The sequence below is a fragment of the Mercenaria mercenaria genome, chromosome 5, assembly GCF_021730395.1.
Source record: "Mercenaria mercenaria strain notata chromosome 5, MADL_Memer_1, whole genome shotgun sequence".
Classification (NCBI taxonomy): Eukaryota; Metazoa; Mollusca; class Bivalvia; order Venerida; family Veneridae; genus Mercenaria; species Mercenaria mercenaria.
Window position 1 is genome coordinate 77,350,269 of NC_069365.1, and position 19,206 is coordinate 77,369,474.

Genomic DNA, 19,206 nt, shown 5'->3' on the forward strand with positions numbered 1-19,206 from the left:
AAACTCAGGCGACACGAAGCTTGTAAAAAGTATGAAATCAACAAAAATGGAAGTTTCTGACCTCATATGCCTAATCTGAGGACATCTAATGCTTTTTATGATAACTCAAATGTTATAACGTAACGAATATCAAAATTATTTGCTTCAAATCCTGCTTATGGGGACATAATTGACAAAAAATCATCGGGAATGGGGTTGCGCACCGGGAATGGAGTTGCTCGTATACATCATAAAGTATATAATGTATACGCGCAACTCCATTCCCGGGGCGCATCCCCATTCCCGATTACTTTTTTGCCAATCTTTTTCCCAAAAGCAACATTTCATTCAAGTGTATGTAATATTCATGACTGTTTTACACATGTTTGATCATTAGAAACGTCACATTTCCAGAAATATGGCACAAGAGTTAGAAAATTTGCATTTTTCATGATTCCATGCTTTTTTGACAGTTCTAGCCAGCAGAGTTTTCGTGATAACAGAGCTGATTCTTAAATTAATAAGTTGGTATTTCACATATATGATCTTTATTCACTTTTGTGTCGAATAGCATTTTGCTTTTTTTCGAAAACACGCGTAAATGTGTCATTATTTACAAAAACAAAAACCCACCTACCTCGATTTGTATATATTGATGCGCAACACCAGCACCGGAAGTCGCGCAACCCATTTTTAGCGTATTCCCAGTGGGAATTGGATTGCGCGTTTACCACCCGTGTAAACGAAGATCTGAGAACGACCCATTCACATTCGTCTTCTGTATATTTTGGATTTCCATTATTGCTATTTTTATGTTATCCAATCAGGCGACTTGTTCGATTGTCAAAGAGTAAGAAAAATTTGCAGTTATTCCAGGACTCGAACCCGGGACCCCTCGCTTACAAAGCAAGTGGCCTACCGACTGAGCTAACCGGCTATCTGATACATTACGACATAAGAATTGTAAATATCAAAAGTCAATGCTAGAGGTAGATTTGCAAGATGTTGTAAGCTAGGCTCTGATTGGCTAGTGAAAGGGCCGTCAGAACGAGGCAATGAATAGGTCGTTTTCAGATCCTATGCGTAGCGTAATAGGAGATGTACTTTAGTCAGATTGGGTATTGGAGGGGTGTACCTTTGCCCATGTTAGCGGGGTCTCCCCCTGGAATATTTTTTGAAATACACGTATGAAATGGTGGCCTCTGGTGCATTTAGGCCTACTGGTGGCTGTACTCCCCTCATTTTAATTGGGTCAGGGGGCTCTCCCCCTGGAATGTTTTGAAATACAGGAATGAAATGGCGGCCTCTGGTGCATTTTTAGCTCGACTTTTCGAAGAAAAAGTAGAGCTATTGTACTCGCCCCGGCGTCGGCGTCGCCGTCGGTTAAAGTTTTTGATAAAGTCAAATATCTCTGTTACTATCAAAGCTATTGATTTGAAACTTAAAATACTTATTTACCATCAAAGTCTACACCAGGAGAAACAATCCCCATAACTCTGATTTGAATTTTGACAGAATTATGCCCCTTTTTAACTTAGAATTTTTTTGTAAAATTTTTTGATAGTCAAATATCTCTGTTACTATTAAAGCTTTTGACTTGAAACTCAAAATAGTTATTTATTATCAAAATCTACACCAGGGGAACAATCCCCATAACTCTGATTTGAATTTTGACAGAATTATGCCCCTTTTTAACTTAGAATTTTTGGTTAAAGTTTTTTATAAAGTCAAATATCTCTGTTACTATCAAAGCTATTGACTTGAAACTTAAAATACTTATTTACCATCAAAGTATACACCAGGAGAAACAATCCCCATAACTCTGATTTGAATATTGACAGAATTATGTCCCTTTTTAACTTAGAATTTTTTGTTAAAATTTTGAATAAAGTCAAATAACTCTGTTTGAATTTTGACAGAGTTATGTCCCTTTTTAACTTGGATTTTTTTTCTGGCAAAGCTCTAATTCAGAGACAAGCACTGAGTCGAACGCTTACGGACAGCTCTTGTTAAGTCTAAATTTTGATAAAATGGAGGGGATACGCTCCTCTTGATGGGTGGGGTCAGGGGGCTGTCCCCCTGGAAATTTTTGAAAAACAGGTATGAAATGGTGGCCTCTGGTGCATTTCTGGGTCTAAATTTTGAGAAAAAATTATTCCTGTGCATCTTTAACGAGTATAGGTCACTTATCAGCAAACTGGGGGGGGGGGGGGGGGGGGCACGAGCCCTCTCGGCCCGGCCCTGGAACCGGGCCTGCATTTTAAATGTTTGCTTGTATTATTTTTCATATGTCATCAAATGAAAATCGAAGCTATCGTGTATGTAAAAAAACATCAGTGAATGAAAACTATTTGATAGAAATTTAAAAAGCTGAATGTTTTTGAAAAGAGAACACATTATTATTCTGATTTATAGTAAAAAAATCCTGGGAAGTTTGTTTAGATGTGGATTTTAAACTAATAATGGAAAATAATGACCAAGGCTATCTTGTACACCCTAAATCAGCGCATAGGTAAACAATGGCATAGAGAGAGAAAACACGTGAATTTCTATTAAAAGCTGAATGTTTTGAAAAGAATAGCTGTTTTCTGTCTGATATACAGAAAAAAAAACTACTAACCTTCATTTCTTTCAGTTGGAATGCAGGAAAAATTAGTTAGCTATCCGCTATACCCTAAAACACTGTATCATTAAAAATAGACATTTTTTTCCCATTCTAGTCCAAACAAAAATCCGCCATTTAGTTTAATCCAAAATTAATTTGACAGCCAGGGACGGACCGATTTCTAATGTTGGTAAAACTTGTGGTCCAACCCTTTTGTATTATCGCACCTTTGCAAAGTTACTGAATGTATCTTAACGTACTGCAGTATTATATGTCTTGATGTAATGATAGTTTGCTGTTGTATATATATTTACATATGTATCTGTATATTATTGTCTTGATGTACATTTACCATAATATCTTGTGTGATAATTGCAATAAAATATGATTAAACAAAAACTAGACATTTTATAATACCTATGACTGTTGTTGAAGTACCGTTTGATATTAAATATCGGGAAGGTATTTTATTTAACAGTTTTTTTCTGACATTTCAATAGATGCAAATACATCAGCTGTTTTTCACAGTAATATGTTTCGAATAATGAAATAATTTAGAATGTTTCACAAAATACTGTTATAATACGTGAGAATATAATAGATATTTCTCACAGTACTGACATTTTGAATGATTCTGCATCAAATGCGTCCTCCTTAAATTAAAGTTTTTCTCGTGATACTCATAGTACTGATATTTCACACGAAAATGCATTAGATGTTTCTCATATGGTAGGCCTAATGTTAATTTTAGTGAAAATAACACATTTGAGCCGTGCCATGAGAAACATTTCTAGCAGTATTGTCATTTTGAATGAATCTGTATCAAGTAGATCTATGTCGTCGTTGGTAACCTCTTCAAGCGTACTCATGTGAAACATGGAACTTTCTCTATATTTTACGCTAATTGTGAGTGTTTTTAATAAAAGTGGAGATACACCGTTATGATCCTGATATTACACCAGCAGTATTAGTATTAGTTTTAGCACTTCATCGCAAATTTACAGACCAACATGAATATAAAATAGTTGCAGACAATTTCTAGGCCAACAATGCCGAGCCAGTTATTTATTGTTACACTGCCGCATTGACGCAAACCTAGTGACAATTATGAAAAATGTTTCATTCATGTTAGAGTTCTAGTCCAGAAAAAACAACATTTAACGGGGAGAAAACGATTAGGCGGCCGGATAGCTCAGTCGGTAGAGCAATGGAAGGTATTCCGAGGTCCCGAGTTCGAGTCCCGGTCTGGATGTACATTTTTCCTGACACAGTTCATGGTCTTGTTTCTTGGTGGTGTTAATTTTCTCTCCCCGCCCCGTACTTTTACTCCCCACTCCCTTTTACTACGAGGGAGCTTTGGTACCCATTACATACTAACAGAAGCTCCCAATGTTTTTTTTCACCGGCCGTCCCTGAGCGGTGCCCTACTGTGTCTATAATATACGTCCATGTTGAAATTATAAGCTGACGACCCGATTCGCATTTTTGCTGGGAGCACATAATACGCTAGGTCGCAAAACCAGGATTCCAAGTTTGTAACCTCGCTCCTTTAACAAAAAAATACTGAAATCATTTTGGATAAGATTTCCATGAATGTGTGTTTTACACTCGTATCAAATCATTATGAAAAACACTCGCATTTTCCGGGGATCGGACGCTTTAACTCATAAATTTTGGAACAAACATCTCGGGAAATGCATTAAAACTTTAGCGTAGAGCGGGCCTACCCTAACTGAAACTTACAACAGGTAATACATGTTATTACCTTTAGCGACATATATCATTTTGCAGTCGTAGGGAACATACACATTTGAGCCATGCCATGAGAAAACCAACATAGTGCGTTTGTGACCAGCATGGGTCCAGACCAGCCTGCACATCCGCACAGTCTGGTCAGGATCTATGCTGTTCGCAAACAGTTTCTCTAATTGCAATAGGCTTTGAAAGTGAACAGCATGGATCCTGACCAGACTGCGCGGATGCGCAGGCTGGTCTGGGTCCATGCTGATCGCAAAAGCGCTATGTTGGTTTTCTCATGGCACGGCTCATTTTTATCTTATCTATTTAGAGATTAAAAATACCTTTCCAACAATTATAGGGCCATATACGTTTTACATTTAATGTCAAAGATATAAACCTTTGAAGATTTTAGTGAGTAAAGTTTATTAGGAAATGTATGTTGGTGCTACCAATATATTATTAACAGCGTCTTAGCAGTGGCATACATGTACTATTTTTAATATGAAAGACATCGCTAAAATATCGAGTTAGCGGGGCGAAGCGGGTGTTAGATGCTTCGTTAAGAATACCATCTGTATATATCATCCCATCACTTTTGTGACAGTTTAGAATTTAAGTGTACTAGGCCATTTGAAGAGGAAAACCTTGTCATCCACAGTTTCTCGTAGTGTTTCATCAGCAGGGAATATATGTGATCTAAGTACCTGTAAAAGTATTGGTATTGTTTGCCATTGTGCGTATTTCGAAAAGACGAAAATAAAGATTGTTGTCATCTTAATGTCTTTTTAATGTTCAAGGACATAAGAATGACTATTCTTAAAGCTACATATTGTCAAATGTACAAAACAGAATTTTTAAATCAAAGATATGGTCAAGAATATGCACCTGCATTTCCACTTTTGTGGACATGTATGAACAATTAATGTTAAATTCAACAAAAACACACACTTTATCCGAAATGACTGTCCAGAATCATGCAACTTTTTACAGTCTCTGTTCCACGTAAATGATGAACATGGCGATCTATGGCGTTGTCGCCATGTATCCAACGATATGTTTCAACGTTATGATAACTTTCTATTCTAGAACATTTTATGTTCAGTTTACATGTACTGACTGCCAACCACCTTTCAAAAAGTGTTCAACATAAGTTACGGCTCTTGTGCACTGTACTTCCTCTCATTACCATCTATCAAAACGTTTCGTTTTATGCAATTCATTTCGCCATTATTTTTTTTTTTTAAAATATCGTCCAGAAAACGTCTGATAGACAGACAGACGAACAGGAAGACAGACGGTCATTATTTCTAAAGGGTCAGCGGTGTAAACAAAGTTTGTTCCTTTTAAAGCATGCAGCTCTATAACGTAACCGAGTCATATGTGACAGAAAGCTCCATACTGTACAACGAAATTAACTACTGTACTATATCAAATTAACATTATGTTTGCCTCATTTCATACAACGCTGCAAAGAATTGTAGTATTGCCTAACCTTTAAAGGGGCGTGGAGCTAAGTCACTTACAGAGTTTACAACACGTTTCATGTGTTTGTTTTATTGTTGTCTAACGTCACACCGGTAAAATTATAGGTCGTATGACGACTTGCAAGCTTTTATGGTGAAGACCCCAGGTGCCCTTCCAAGCATTTTTTCCAGCAGGGATTGGCACCTGGGCAGAACCACAAATTTTCCGCAAGTCAGCTGGATGGCTTCCTCATATGAAAGAATTTTACACACTAAGCAAGTTGTCGAACCCGAAGCGGTGAGGGGCAAGTGATTCGAAGTCAGCGACCTTAACCATTCGGCCATGGAGACCTCAACAAAATGTGTTGTGTGACTGTTAGTGCTTTGTTTCACATGAAAGTATTACAAATATAATCATTTAAGATCCGACATAAAAAGTGTTATGTCAGAACAAGGAATGAAATGATGTTTGTTTATGTTAAAAAACTAATTAACCTGTTCTGAATGTAGTGTCAAAAATAACTCAAATAAATAAAAATCTTGAATTCACCAAATATGTATTGGCATTAAGTCAACATATCAGAATTTTGCATGACTGAAAAACTGTACACGACTTCTTTTCCGTCTATTTGCAACATTTGTTTATTTTCCCAATGGGAACGAACTTTCCTTCCACCCTTTATATCCAGCTCGCGCGTTCGCGATGGTTGATTAAAATACTCCAGCTATGAGACATACAAAAGGTCACCAGAAATGTAAGAAATCACAGAATTAGAAAATAATATAAGTTGTTGGCGGTGCTTTTTCTTGTCATCCATCATGACTCCGCGTCACTAGACTGGCTCGAATCCATCATCACTCCGCGTCACTGGACTGGCTCGAATCCTGCAAGAAATCAAAACTTGATTTAGTAATTTTCCCAGTCTTTTCGTCTTTTGCTTCAACTACAATTTCCGTTCCTCCGAAGATCATTTGCACCCAGACGCCGCGTTCTTTCCCGCCGGAAAGATCCGGAACTTCGACCTCAAGTTGACCTACATTTACGCATCCGGCATCCGTAACGTACATAGGATTTTCCTCCGTGGATGTGTAGATGTCAAAAATTAACGACATCTGGTCCGCCTCTAAGGGTGTATAACGTTGATTGGACTGAGCTTCCCCTACAACTAACTCTTGACCCTTTTTGACATGACTAGCAAACACATCTTTGCATTTAACTTTCCCTCCAACACAGATCTTCTTGGCATTTGGATGGACGCCATCTTGAAAATCGCGATACACCCTAACGCCATAAGAAAATTTAGCTATTCTAGAGACTATCGTCACAGGATTATGACCAAAAATAACGGCCCCTTTTAGAACTGCGAGACCGGCATCCTCGGGAATGATGAGTCTTTTGTCTCTGAAGTTTTTCCTCATGGCGTCCTGCAACATCGGAGACTCGGAAAACCCGCCAACCAGAAGGATCGTGTTTACATCCTTGGCGTTCTTGTGCTGAAACAACTTTTGAACATGCTGAATAGTCTTCTTGGTAGACATATCAAACCACGATCTCATAATGTCCGCGTCCACTCTTAATTTGTCACCCGTTATCTTTACTGTGTCACAAACGCCTTTCATTTTATCAACGACATCTTTCAACTTTTTGCCCATCATATTTTCATATGTTTCAACTAATGCGATAGGAATTTTCATAGTTTCTTTTCCCTCTTTTCCCAGAATTATATTTCGTTTCTTGGTCTCAAATTCCCTATACAAATGCACCAAATCTTCTTTACAATCAATTTCAAATTTCTCATATACGTGTTTTCCTGAAAATAGACCGACGATTTTTTTTAATTCAGGTGTAGAAAAGAATCTTACAAATATCTTTCAGTGCGCTGAAATCTGAATCAGTGTATGTATAAAAAGAAAGCAATGCAAGCAATGCAATGCAAACTATATTTACAAATGTCAAAATATTTTTTGGTACACCATTTTCATTCATGGCATTGCATTCGGAGATCGGGAGGAAGGGAAAAAGCCCAACCAGGCAACATTTGAGAAAGAAACAACAAACAAGAGGACCATGATGGTCCTGAATCGCTCACCTATTCCCACATGACCCAGTTTTGAGTATGACGTCGTTTTTTCTATTATTTGACATAGTGACCTAGTTTTTGAGCTCATGTGACCCAATTTTGAACTTGACCTAGATATTATCAAGATAAAAATTCCGACCAATTTTCATGAAGATCCATTGAAAAATATGGTCTCTAGAGAGGTCACAAGGTTTTTCTATTATTTGACCTATTGAGCTAGTTTTCGAAGGTACGTGACCCTGTTTTGAACTTTACTTAGATATCATCAAGGTGAACACTCTCACTAATTTTCATGAAGATCTCATGAAAAATATGGCCTCTAGAGAGGTCACAAGGTTTTTTTCTATTTCTATACCTACTGGCCTAGTTTTTGACTGCACGTGACCCAGTTTCGAAAATGACCTAGATATCATCAAGGTGAACATTCAGATCTTCAGATTTTCATGAAGATCCGTTGAAAAATATGGCCTCTAGAGGGGTCAAAAGATTCTAATAATTTTAGACCTACTGACCTAGTTTTTGACCGCAGTTGACCCAGTTTCAAATTTGATCTAGATATCATCAAGATGAACATTCAGACCAACTTTCATACAGATCCCATGAAAAGTATGGCCTCTAGAGAGGTCACAAGGTTTTTTTATTATTTGACCTACTGACCTAGATTTTTTAGGCACATGACCCAGTTTCAAACTTGACCTAGATATCATCAAGGTGAACATTCTGACCAATTTTTATGGAGATCCATTCACAAGTATGGCCTTTAGAGAGGTCACAATGTTTTTCTATTTTTAGACCTACTGACCTAGTTTTTGATCGCACATGACCCTGTTTCGAACTTGACCTAGATATCATCAAGATGAACAATCATACCAATTTTCATACAGATCCCATGAAAAATATGGCCTTTAAAGAGGTCACAAGGTTTTTCTATTATTTGACCTACTGACCTAGTTTTTGATGGCACGTGACCCAGTTTCGAACCTGACCTAGATATCATCAAGATGAACATTCAGACCAACTTTCATATAGATCCCATGAAAAATATTGCCTGTAGAGAGTTCACAAGGTTTTTCTATTATTTGACCTACTGACCTAGTTTTTGAAGGCACGTGACCCACTTTCGAACTTGACCTAGATATCATCAAGGTGAACATTCTGACCAATTTTCATGAAGATATCATGAAACATATGACCTCTAGAGAGGTCACAAGGTTTTTCTATTTTTAGACCTACTGACCTAGTTTTTGACCGCACGTGACCCAGTTTCGAACTTGATCTAGATATCATCAAGATGAACAGTCAGACCAACTTTCATACAGATCCCATGAAAAATATGGCCTTTAGAGAGGTCACAAGGTTTTTCTATTATTTGACCTACTGACCTAGTTTTTGATGGCACATGACCCAGTTTCGAACTTGACCTAGATATCATCAAGGTGAACGTTCTGACCAATTTTCATGAAGATCTTGTGAAATATATGGCCTCTAGAGAGGTCACAAGGTTTTTCTATTTTTAGACCTACTGACCTAGTTTTTGAGGGCACGTGACCCAGTTTCGAACTTGACCTAGATATCATCAAGGTGAACATTCTGACCAACTTTCATAAAGATCCCATGAAAAATGTGACCTCCAGAGTGGTCACAAGCAAAAGTTTACGGACGCACGCACGCACGCACGGACGGACGGCCGGACGACGGACACCGCGCGATCACAAAAGCTCACCTTGTCACTTTGTGACAGGTGAGCTAACAAGAGCTGTCCGTAAGACAGCCAAGCTCGACTATTGGAAATATTGTCACAGAAACAGGAAATTATTACCCAAAATGTTAAATATCAAAAGAGTTTTAAGTTCGAAAGTGGACATAATTTGACCAAAATACATATCAGAGTTATGGGACTTGATGTTATCAACTAGTTTTATAACCCCGAAGAAACATGTTAAGTTTCAATTCAATATCTGCATTAGTTTTGGGGATAGTAACTTGCATGTTAAACTTTAACCAGAATTTTCTAAGTCCAAAAGGGGGCATAATTTGCTCAAAATACATGTTAAGAGTTATGGAACTTGACCCAGTGAGGTTGGTAATTGACCTAGAAAAAGAATAAATAAGTTTCAAAGCTATATGCCTTTTGGTAATAGATGTATGTACTTGCACGCAAAACTTTAACCAGGATTTTCTAAGTCCAAAAGGGGGCATAATTTGCCCAAAATACATGTCAGAGGTATGGGACTTGGTGCTATCAACTAGTTTTATAACCCCGAAGACACATGTGAAGTTTCAATTTAATATCTGTAGTAGTTTTGGAGATAGTTACTTGCATGTAAAACTTTAACCAGAATTTTCTAAGTCCAAAAGGGGGTATAATTTGCCCAAAATATGTGTCAGAGTTATGGGACTTGACCCAGTGAGGTAGGTAATTGACCTAGAAAAAGAAAAAATAAGTTTCAAATCTATATGCCTTTTAGTAATAGCTGTATGTACTTGCACGCAAAACTTTAACCAGAATTTTCTAAGTCCAAAAGGGGGCATAATTTGGCCAAAATACATGTCAGAGTTATGGGGCTTGACCCAGTGAGGTAGGTAATTGATCTAGAAAAAGAAAAAATAAGTTTCAAATCTATATGCCTTTTAGTAATAGCTGTATGTACTTGCACGCAAAACTTTAACCAGAATTTTCTAAGTCCAAAATGGGGCATAATTTGGCCAAAATGAAGGTCAGAGTTATGGGAGTTGGTGCTATCAACTAGTTTTATAACCCCGAAGACACATGTGAAGTTTCAATTCAATATCTGCATTAGTTTTGGAGATAGTAACTTGCATGTAAAACTTTAACCAAAATTTTCTAAGTCCAAAAGGGGGCATAATTTGCTCAAAATACATGTCAGAGTTATGGGACTTGACCCAGAGAGGTTGGTAATTGACCTAGAAAAAGAATAAATAAGTTTCAAAGCTATATGCCTTTAAATGATAGCTGTATGTACTTGCATGCAAAAACTTAACCAAGGTGTGACGCCGACGCCGACGCCAGGGTGGGTAGAATAGCTAGACTATTCTTCGAATAGTCGAGCTAAAAAGGAAAAAAAGCCTGTTTTAATGAGCATTCATACAAGAGGACCATGATGGTCCTGAATCGCTCACCTCTTCCCACATGACCCAGTTTTGAGTATGACATCGTTTTTGACCAAATTTCATGAAGATCCCATGAAAAATGTGACCTCTAGAGTGGTCACAAGGTTTTTCTATTTTTAGACCTACTGACCTAGTTTTTGACCGCACGTGACCCAGTTTCGAACTTGACCTAGATATCATCAAGATGAACAATCTGACCAACTTTCATGAAGATCCCATGAAAAATGTGACCTCTAGAGTGGTCACAAGGTTTTTCTATTTTTAGACCTACTGACCTAGTTTTTGAATGCACGTGACCCAGTTTCGAACTTGACCTAGATATCATCAAGATGAACATTCTGACCAACTTTCATGAAGATCCCATGAAAAATGTGACCTTTAGAGTGGTCACAAGGTTTTTCTATTTTTAGACCTACTGACCTAGTTTTTGACTGCACGTGACCCAGTTTCGAACTTGACCTAGATATCATCAAGATGAACATTCTGACCAACTTTCATGAAGATCACATGAAAAATGTGACCTCTAGAGTGGTCACAAGGTTTTTCTATTTTTAGACCTACTGACCTAGTTTTTGACCGCAGGTGACCCAGTTTCGAACTTGACCTAGATATCATCAAGATAAACATTCTGACCAATTTTCATAAAGATCCCATGAAAAATGTGACCTCTAGAGTGGTCACAAGCAAAAAGTTTACGGACGCACGGACGGACGGACGGACGGACGGACGACGGACACTGCGCGATCACAAAAGCTCACCTTGTCACTTTGTGACAGGTGAGCTTACAAAACTGCAAGAATTCTTGATAATTTAGTATTCTAGGTACTTCTTATTGCGTGTCAAATATTTTCGGGAAAAACAACGATAACTGTGGAAGGTTGCCACCCTCTTGCCCTTTCCCAGCTCAACCCTAAACTTTAAAATCTTTCCATATATCAAACCGCTTGTATAAGATCTTTGGAGCACATACTGATCAATTTGCAAAGAAACTATCTACGCCGCTACACGTTACACGTGTCAAAGATCTATGAAGCACATACCTATCAGTTTAATAAGAAATTCCTGGAAAGCTGCGTCTACCATCGTCCCTCCCCAGGCTCCTCCACTTGCATAATCAATCTCCTTCAGTTTGTCCTTATCAACGACTTGATGAATTGTGATGTCTACTGTTCCTCCTGAAATACATGAAATTTAGGCGTTACTAATCTGAAGAAAATATGTTAATTTGTCTTACCACTGTTTGATCCAGGGTTTTTTGTCTCTCCGTGAATTGTGGCTTTATAAAGCGAGTTCCAGATATAAACTGGACGTCATTCTAAATGTCTCTGAAGGTGGTAGGAGGATGTTTATATATACATTGTTAAGATATGTTGAATGAAGAAAAATATATTTTAATCAATTTTATGGCCAAAAATGTATTTTTCCCGTTGTAATTTTCGGGCTAACCTGCCGATTTTTTTTTAAGTAGAAATATTGGCATTATGCTAACTACAGATATCCTGGAATGTTATAAAAGTCCACTAACAGATAGTCATAATTTATTTTAACGGATTTTGCCACAGATGGCTGAAATTTACAATGGAAAATATCCCCATCAAAAAACTGACCATAAATTCAAAACTTATCAAGATATTTCAAAAATCAAGAAGTTTCAATTACCACCCGGCCTTTCTTCAGAACAATATATAATATCAATTGTATTGTCTTTTACCCAACGAGAAATCAAGGAAAAATCTTGCTACGGAATAGCTATATATGAAACAGTTGTGTGCCTACACCTTTCAAGGGTGGACTGCATAGCTAGTGCCAAAGGGTAAAATACAGTAGGACACCAAAGCTATCAAAATAATTTCACTAACAGATCTATTTTATGTTAAAGCCTTTTTTTTGGAATAACCTAACAGCTTACAAAGACATGTCAAGCTATGCAAAATTGGAACTATATTCGAAATGTACTGATAATAACGAAATAAGAAAATTGGCGATGAGACGTTACAGTCTTTTAGTAAATTACCAAAGATGTATCATATGAAATTACCTCCTACGTCAACGACCATGTATTTTGTTCCCTTCTGGAATGGTGAGACCTTGGCAGACGACTGACTCACATTTCCCTCCACACACATTTTGTCGACCGGAAGATGCATGCAGAATAATGACGCAGCTTCCGGCTCAAGAGCAATAATCAAACTTTCCTTTCTGATTCCGGCCTGAAATCCAATTAAGCTTTATCAATATGACCAGTGCAGACTGAATTCTTTTTATTGTAATAAAAATCGGAAGAATAATTATTTCGAGAGAAAGTATTTTTTAAAGTAATTTTAATTCATAGACCCTTTTGCCTCAAAAGCCCGCCCGCTTAGCTCAGTAGGTAGAGCGTCGGTCTACGGATCGCGGGGTCGTGAGTTCGATCCTCGGGCGGGGCGTATGTTCTCCGTGACTATTTGATAAACGACACTGTGTCTGAAATCATTAGTCCTCCACCTCTGATTCATGTGGGGAAGTTGGCAGTTACTTGCGGAGAACAGGTTTGTACTGGTACAGAATCCAGGAACACTGGTTAGGTTAACTGGCCGCCGTTACATGACTGAAATACTGTTGAAAAACGGCGTTAAACCCAAAACAAACAAACAAAAAAACTTTTGCCTCAAAAAAGAGTTAGAATATTATATGGCATATCTTACAAGAAAGGAACAGGCTATGAATTTTAAATGTGCATTTCAATCTCTGCAAAAATTCGATCAGAATTTCTTTTTAACGTGACTATTCATGATGTTAAAACTAAGAGACCGTTTTTGAAACAATTAATTTAGATTCAGGTCACCTTAAAAAATAAGCGTTCAGTCAAGTCCAAAAGACATACAAAAATAACAGACTTGGTAAATATTTGGTCTATTACATATTATATAAAAAGGATTTATAGTTTAACATGTCCTCAGTGGCCCTTTTTTTTTTTAGCTTATTGGCGGTCTCTAGTGGTGCTGAATGAACTGAGAAGACATCAATAAATACACCCATACCGCACCATACAAAATAATTAACTTAACAATTATGCCAACTAAGTACTCATAAATAGTCCTTTGTACACCCTAGTGTGCCTCCTGAAAAGTCCTTAGTGGTAAACTGTAGGACTGACTTGAAAACGCGGCAATTATCCATGGTTTCATAACAAGTGAAAAAGTTTAAAATGAATCTGTACAAAGATCCTTGATTGCAAAAAAGTAAAAATAGTAACAGATATATATGTGGGTGAAACAAAACTTTATAATTCTGATATAGTCTGTCTAAGTGAAATATTGAAATGTACAACATTCCGCACACCAATCGGAACTATTTGATAAAAAAAATATGAGCCGTGCCATGAGAAAACCAACACAGTGGCTTGGCGACCAGCATGGATCCAGACCAGCCTGCGCATCCGCGCAGTCTGGTCAGGATTCATGCTGTTCGCTAACAGTTTCTCTAATTGCAATAGGCTTTGAAAGCGAACAGCATGGATCCTGACCAGACTGCGCGGATGCTGGTCGCAAACGCACTATGTTGGTTGTCTCATGGCGTGGCTCAATTATTACCAAAAGACAAGAAATGATAAAAAACATCGAGTTTAAACCTTTTGAGCTGCCTCTCGCATAAACTGCTTGGACCCATCGTTCCATATCGCAGGCACTGTTAAAACCCACATAATATCGGTCTCTTTCATCTCAGGAAATCTGAAAGTTTCAATTTCCAGTTTTCATTTAATTTCGTTTAATCAATTTCCGGTTTTCATTTAATTTCGTTTAATGAATTTCCGATTTTCATTTCGTTTCATTTGGTCATATTATATGCACTGATGTAGAAATAAACTAAACTAAAAACTGAACTAGAAACTAAACAATTTCCGGTTATCATTTCGTCAAGAATATGTGGCATTTGATGATTTGTAGTTTCCCTTGTAATGACGAATGAGGCTGTATTTACATAAAATATTTATTTTGTTTCTTTTGATTTTGTTCGTTTTAGGTCACGCCGTCGTTCATTCAGTGACATTTCTGTTTTAGTGTTGGAGAACTGTGTTTTAGACCAGTTTCCAAACATGGTTACATGGTCTCAAATCTAAAAAAAATTGTCTGGTTGTTTCTACAAACATAACTGTAATTGACCATTGGCAATGTTGCAACTTTAAAATGGGTTCAAAATTCAAGTTTTACAGCCGTGGACTCTAGTATCCCACCGGGCATAAATTCAGATACGGACAAGCGCCTATACCGGGTAAAACCACCGGCTTTCTGCAAGCCAGCTGGACGGCGGTCTCATCCGCCTTTGAAAGAACGGGTAATACCGCTATAAACAGCATATGCAATGTTTACAAAAAAAACTGGAATACTTTATCCATAACAGTTCAAGAGTGGTGTTAAAATAAACCTTTATTTATTAACAACACACAGTTCAAGTTCATTTTTCTCAAGAACAAAGTAGTCCGTTGCTAAACACTTTTTATTTGTTTCTACATGAAGACGAAATCTTTAGACGGAGACTTGCATCTTTAACATTCTTTAAAATTAAAATTCATAAAAGTATCATTTTTAAAGAAAATACGCCATTATGGTCAAATCGCTATTAAGGAAACCCTAGCTGTTTGGTTCCACTGTACACAAATAATTAGACTACCTATCTTGGAGTTGGAAACGTGTACATACTTTGTTTGTAGACCCTTTAAAAGATGGTTCTTTAGGTAGTTAATGGACAAGCTGAACACCTGTATCGCTCGCATCTTCTTTTTCTTGTCGTCTTCTATGATCATGTCGCGTTTTAAGCCCTTTAATAAAGGAAACATAATACATGTATAATCTGATCATACAACAAGAGTGCCAACTGTCGTAATATACGTCCGTCAGCTAATAAGTTTTAACTACTTACTGAGTACACAAACTTTCAATCTAAATACAGGGCCATTACTCTGGCATACTTGTCTAAACTGACTGTTTATCAAATTTATAGGTACATGTATATACATATTCCATGTAATCAAACAAAAATGTGTAGTACTTCAGCAGACACTGCTAATTTTCGTAATTTTAATAAATTAAAGGACCATTAACTTTGGATTTACTAATCTGATCTGGCGGGTTGTCAGATCTGTCCTAGGCTCTATAGAGATATAAATTCTGTATACATTTGGTTTAGGTAGAAGAGGAAACATTTAGTAATCAATTGGGCACTGAATTTTCACAATTGTGAGTAATTCAATGGTCATTTTTTAAGTGTTGGTTTTCGAACTTAGCCAAGATATTATGGCAATGAATATTCATACAAAGGTTGGTGACCTTTGGATACTAACAAATAATGTCAGGGAGCGGACAATATTATTATTTTTTTTTTTGCAATTTGGAATAACTGAAAAACCATAACTGAAGAACGACTAGAACTAACCGCTGGCTATTGAACTTGACCGAAATACAATGTCTGACGAAAGTTGGTGTACGTTCGATAAGAACTACTCAAACTGGAGAGCGGGCAATATCAAATTTAGGCGAAAATCAGGTGAACCATGTCGACTAAAAATGTCCTGCTATATCATCCCAAAAAAAAGATTACGGGTAACGCTTCAGGAAAAACAACCAACTATTTTAGATGTGTCAATATTACTAAAATAATGGGTAAGAGTATTTAATTTCAGACAAAATATTACATTCTAAATTTGAAAATCATTCAAGTTTTCTGCTACTCAAATCTCTCGGGAACGAGCATTTTAGAAACGCCGAATAAAACAGTTGATTAACACTGACATAATAACTATTTTGCTAAAGAAACGTGCAATTTCGGCGCTTTAAACTGAGTAAAGGTAGACATAAGGAACAAAACATCTTATTTGCTAGGTCGATTAACGAGTATTTCATTTTTTTTGCGGCCAAATTTGTCTGTCCCAAGTGACCTTGTATTATCGCCTGTGCCATACACCTGTCCATTTATAACAGAAAGCTTTAAATACTTGAAATCGAAGAATCATCAAAAAGTATTTATTCAAGACCGGAAATCATGCCAGGCAGGATATTCCCGTGTTTCTTGCAGGCGCTTGAAAAACTCGTCTTTCACACCGGGGTGTTAAAAGACTCGCGTGTTGAAATTCATGAATGAATGCGTAAATTCATACGCTACTTTAATGAAATAATGCTTAAAAGAAAAAGATCTGTTTTAGTTTATTTCTTCTATAAATTGAAGAATACGACATGCAAGAAAAAGAACCTATCACTGGTAAAAGGTGCTGATGAAAACTATCTTGCTCTCAGCAGCGCCTCGTTACCGCCGAAACAATTACTCTCGGACTTCGACAACCGACATTGGCAAAACAATATGCATGCATCTTCTTCGAATCTTTTCCGAAAAAACAAAGCAATATGACTTACTTCCGAGTTATAGAGTAACATCTTAAACCTTCTGAAGTAATAGTAATCCTTGTGTTTGCCTTCAGCCGCCAGATCCCCGTAGTCATTTTCGGCCTCGTAGCCAAACGATTTAAACGTTTTGTCCGGATTTAGAAGCAAAATTGAGGGCGTCTTCAGAGAAATAAGCTGCTGTGAGCCAGCAACCCATTTGGTATGGGCAAAGACTTTTGTTGGGTCATTCTCGTATTCGTGGATCAGGGAATATGCATAGCCAGAATAAGTGGTTCCGAAGTCCATGGCTGCGACAACGATATGTCCACTCTTGGACTTGCACTTTGTATGGTCCGCACTAGCCATGGTTAATGGTCTGAAAATATTTAATTTTATAAAACATTCACGGCAGATAAGCAACGGTATGGAATTGGATATTCTGTAATTGTTTCATGGTTTGTTTCAATAAAAATAAATAAAACCAGATAACACCTGATAATTCCGCGTCATTCTTTTTTTTCAAATTGGAACGTTTTTTTTTTTTTTTCAAATTGGAGCATAGTCTGCATGGTTTAAGTTATTGTTGTTTTTGTTGGGTTAACGTCACGCCAACACAATAACAGGCACACCGTACAGTCGAGAGAAAAGACATTCATAGCAGGTATTTTGTTTGAGAGAAAATTTATTTTCCAATAAAATGGTGAAAATGGTGTACAAAATATATTGTTTGAAATAGTACTTGTTAAATGTTAGATGTTCGGAATATAGATGTAATTTATTTATTTTGTTGGGTTTAACGTCGCACCGACACAGTTATAGGTCATATGGCGACATTCTAGCTTTTGATTGTGGAGGACGACCCCAGGTACCCCTCCGTGCATTATGTCATCACAAGCGGGCACCACCGACCTTCCGTAAGCCAGCTGGATGGCTTCCTCACATAAAGAATTCAACGCCCTGAGTAAGGCTCGAACCCATGTGCACATCGATGAGGAATAATGGTGTAAACTATTACAATTATAGTAGAAGTATAGATGCCATTCACCCCCCCCCCCCCCCCCCCCCCCCCCCATTTAAGCACTGGCACCCGCACTTCGGAAATGCAAACGTTGAAATGGGTGTTTATAGTTTAATCATATTCTATTGTACATATATACAGAAACACAAACAACAATCACATACATCAAGTATGTCATATATACAAATGGGTGGGGCCAAAAGTTATTACAACTTTATCGAGGGCCCTTCCCAGGTGATTTAAAACTTGATGGACCGCATCACACCATAGACTTAAAACTTCCATTAAATATATATCATCTTTTACACAACTAATGACCAGTGACGAAAATAAGCTTAAAGATAAACGTAAAGTAAAAGTAAGTCGACTAAAATTACCTGTGAGGCATTAGAATATCTGCATTTTATCATTCATTCGTTCCATTCGAAACCGAAAGTAGAAATATTAGTGTAGGTCAGAGGACAAACTTGTATTGTTCCCAGATAGATTTGCATGACGTATTTGTACAACTATACGTACTAACTTATCTGCTTATTTTATATCACAGGAGACATTCAATTTAAATACCGCTTCACACAATAATTTGACAGCATGCAGGCTACTGACCTATCACTCAAATTTGTTCCGGGTTGCTAACTACAAAGTTTACAAATCTAATTCTAACAAATAAAAACAGTTAAAGAAAGCTAATCTTACCCTATCTGATAAGTTAGATTTATATTTCTTTTTCCATCTACATAAGTATATATTGGATTTATTAATTGTTTATACTCCGCCTTTTTGACAGGAACGAAGTAGACAGGTAACGAATTCGTGGTACTTCGTCACCGTC

General features: G+C 37.2%; 1 protein-coding gene across 2 annotated transcripts; it reads right to left on the reverse strand.

Annotated features, from left to right (window-relative positions):
• Nucleotides 1-6,327: 6,327 nt before the first annotated feature.
• Nucleotides 6,328-19,206, reverse strand: LOC123557682 (heat shock 70 kDa protein 12A-like). Of its 2 annotated transcripts, none has more exons than XM_045349303.2 (7): nt 19,071-19,206; nt 17,387-17,732; nt 15,680-15,798; nt 14,611-14,710; nt 13,039-13,210; nt 12,041-12,175; nt 6,328-7,598 (listed from the first exon to the last, which is right to left on the reverse strand). In XM_045349303.2, the coding sequence occupies exons 2-7, from the start codon at nt 17,720-17,722 to the stop codon at nt 6,643-6,645; spliced, it is 1,818 nt and encodes a 605-aa protein (XP_045205238.2). In that variant the 5' UTR covers nt 17,723-17,732; nt 19,071-19,206; the 3' UTR covers nt 6,328-6,642. The 2 variants fall into 2 exon arrangements, with proteins under 2 accessions (XP_045205238.2, XP_053400022.1); XM_053544047.1 differs by lacking the exon at nt 19,071-19,206 and adding an exon at nt 18,752-18,879.

Bases quoted from the DNA above. Each gene is read 5' to 3' on its own strand.
- LOC123557682 (XM_053544047.1), bottom strand. The intron at 15,799-17,386 runs GTAAGTCATATT...CCTTTATTAAAG, and splicing joins TGTTACTCTATAACTCGGAA to GGCTTAAAACGCGACATGAT. The intron at 12,176-13,038 runs GTAATTTCATAT...CATGTATTTCAG, and splicing joins CATGGTCGTTGACGTAGGAG to GAGGAACAGTAGACATCACA.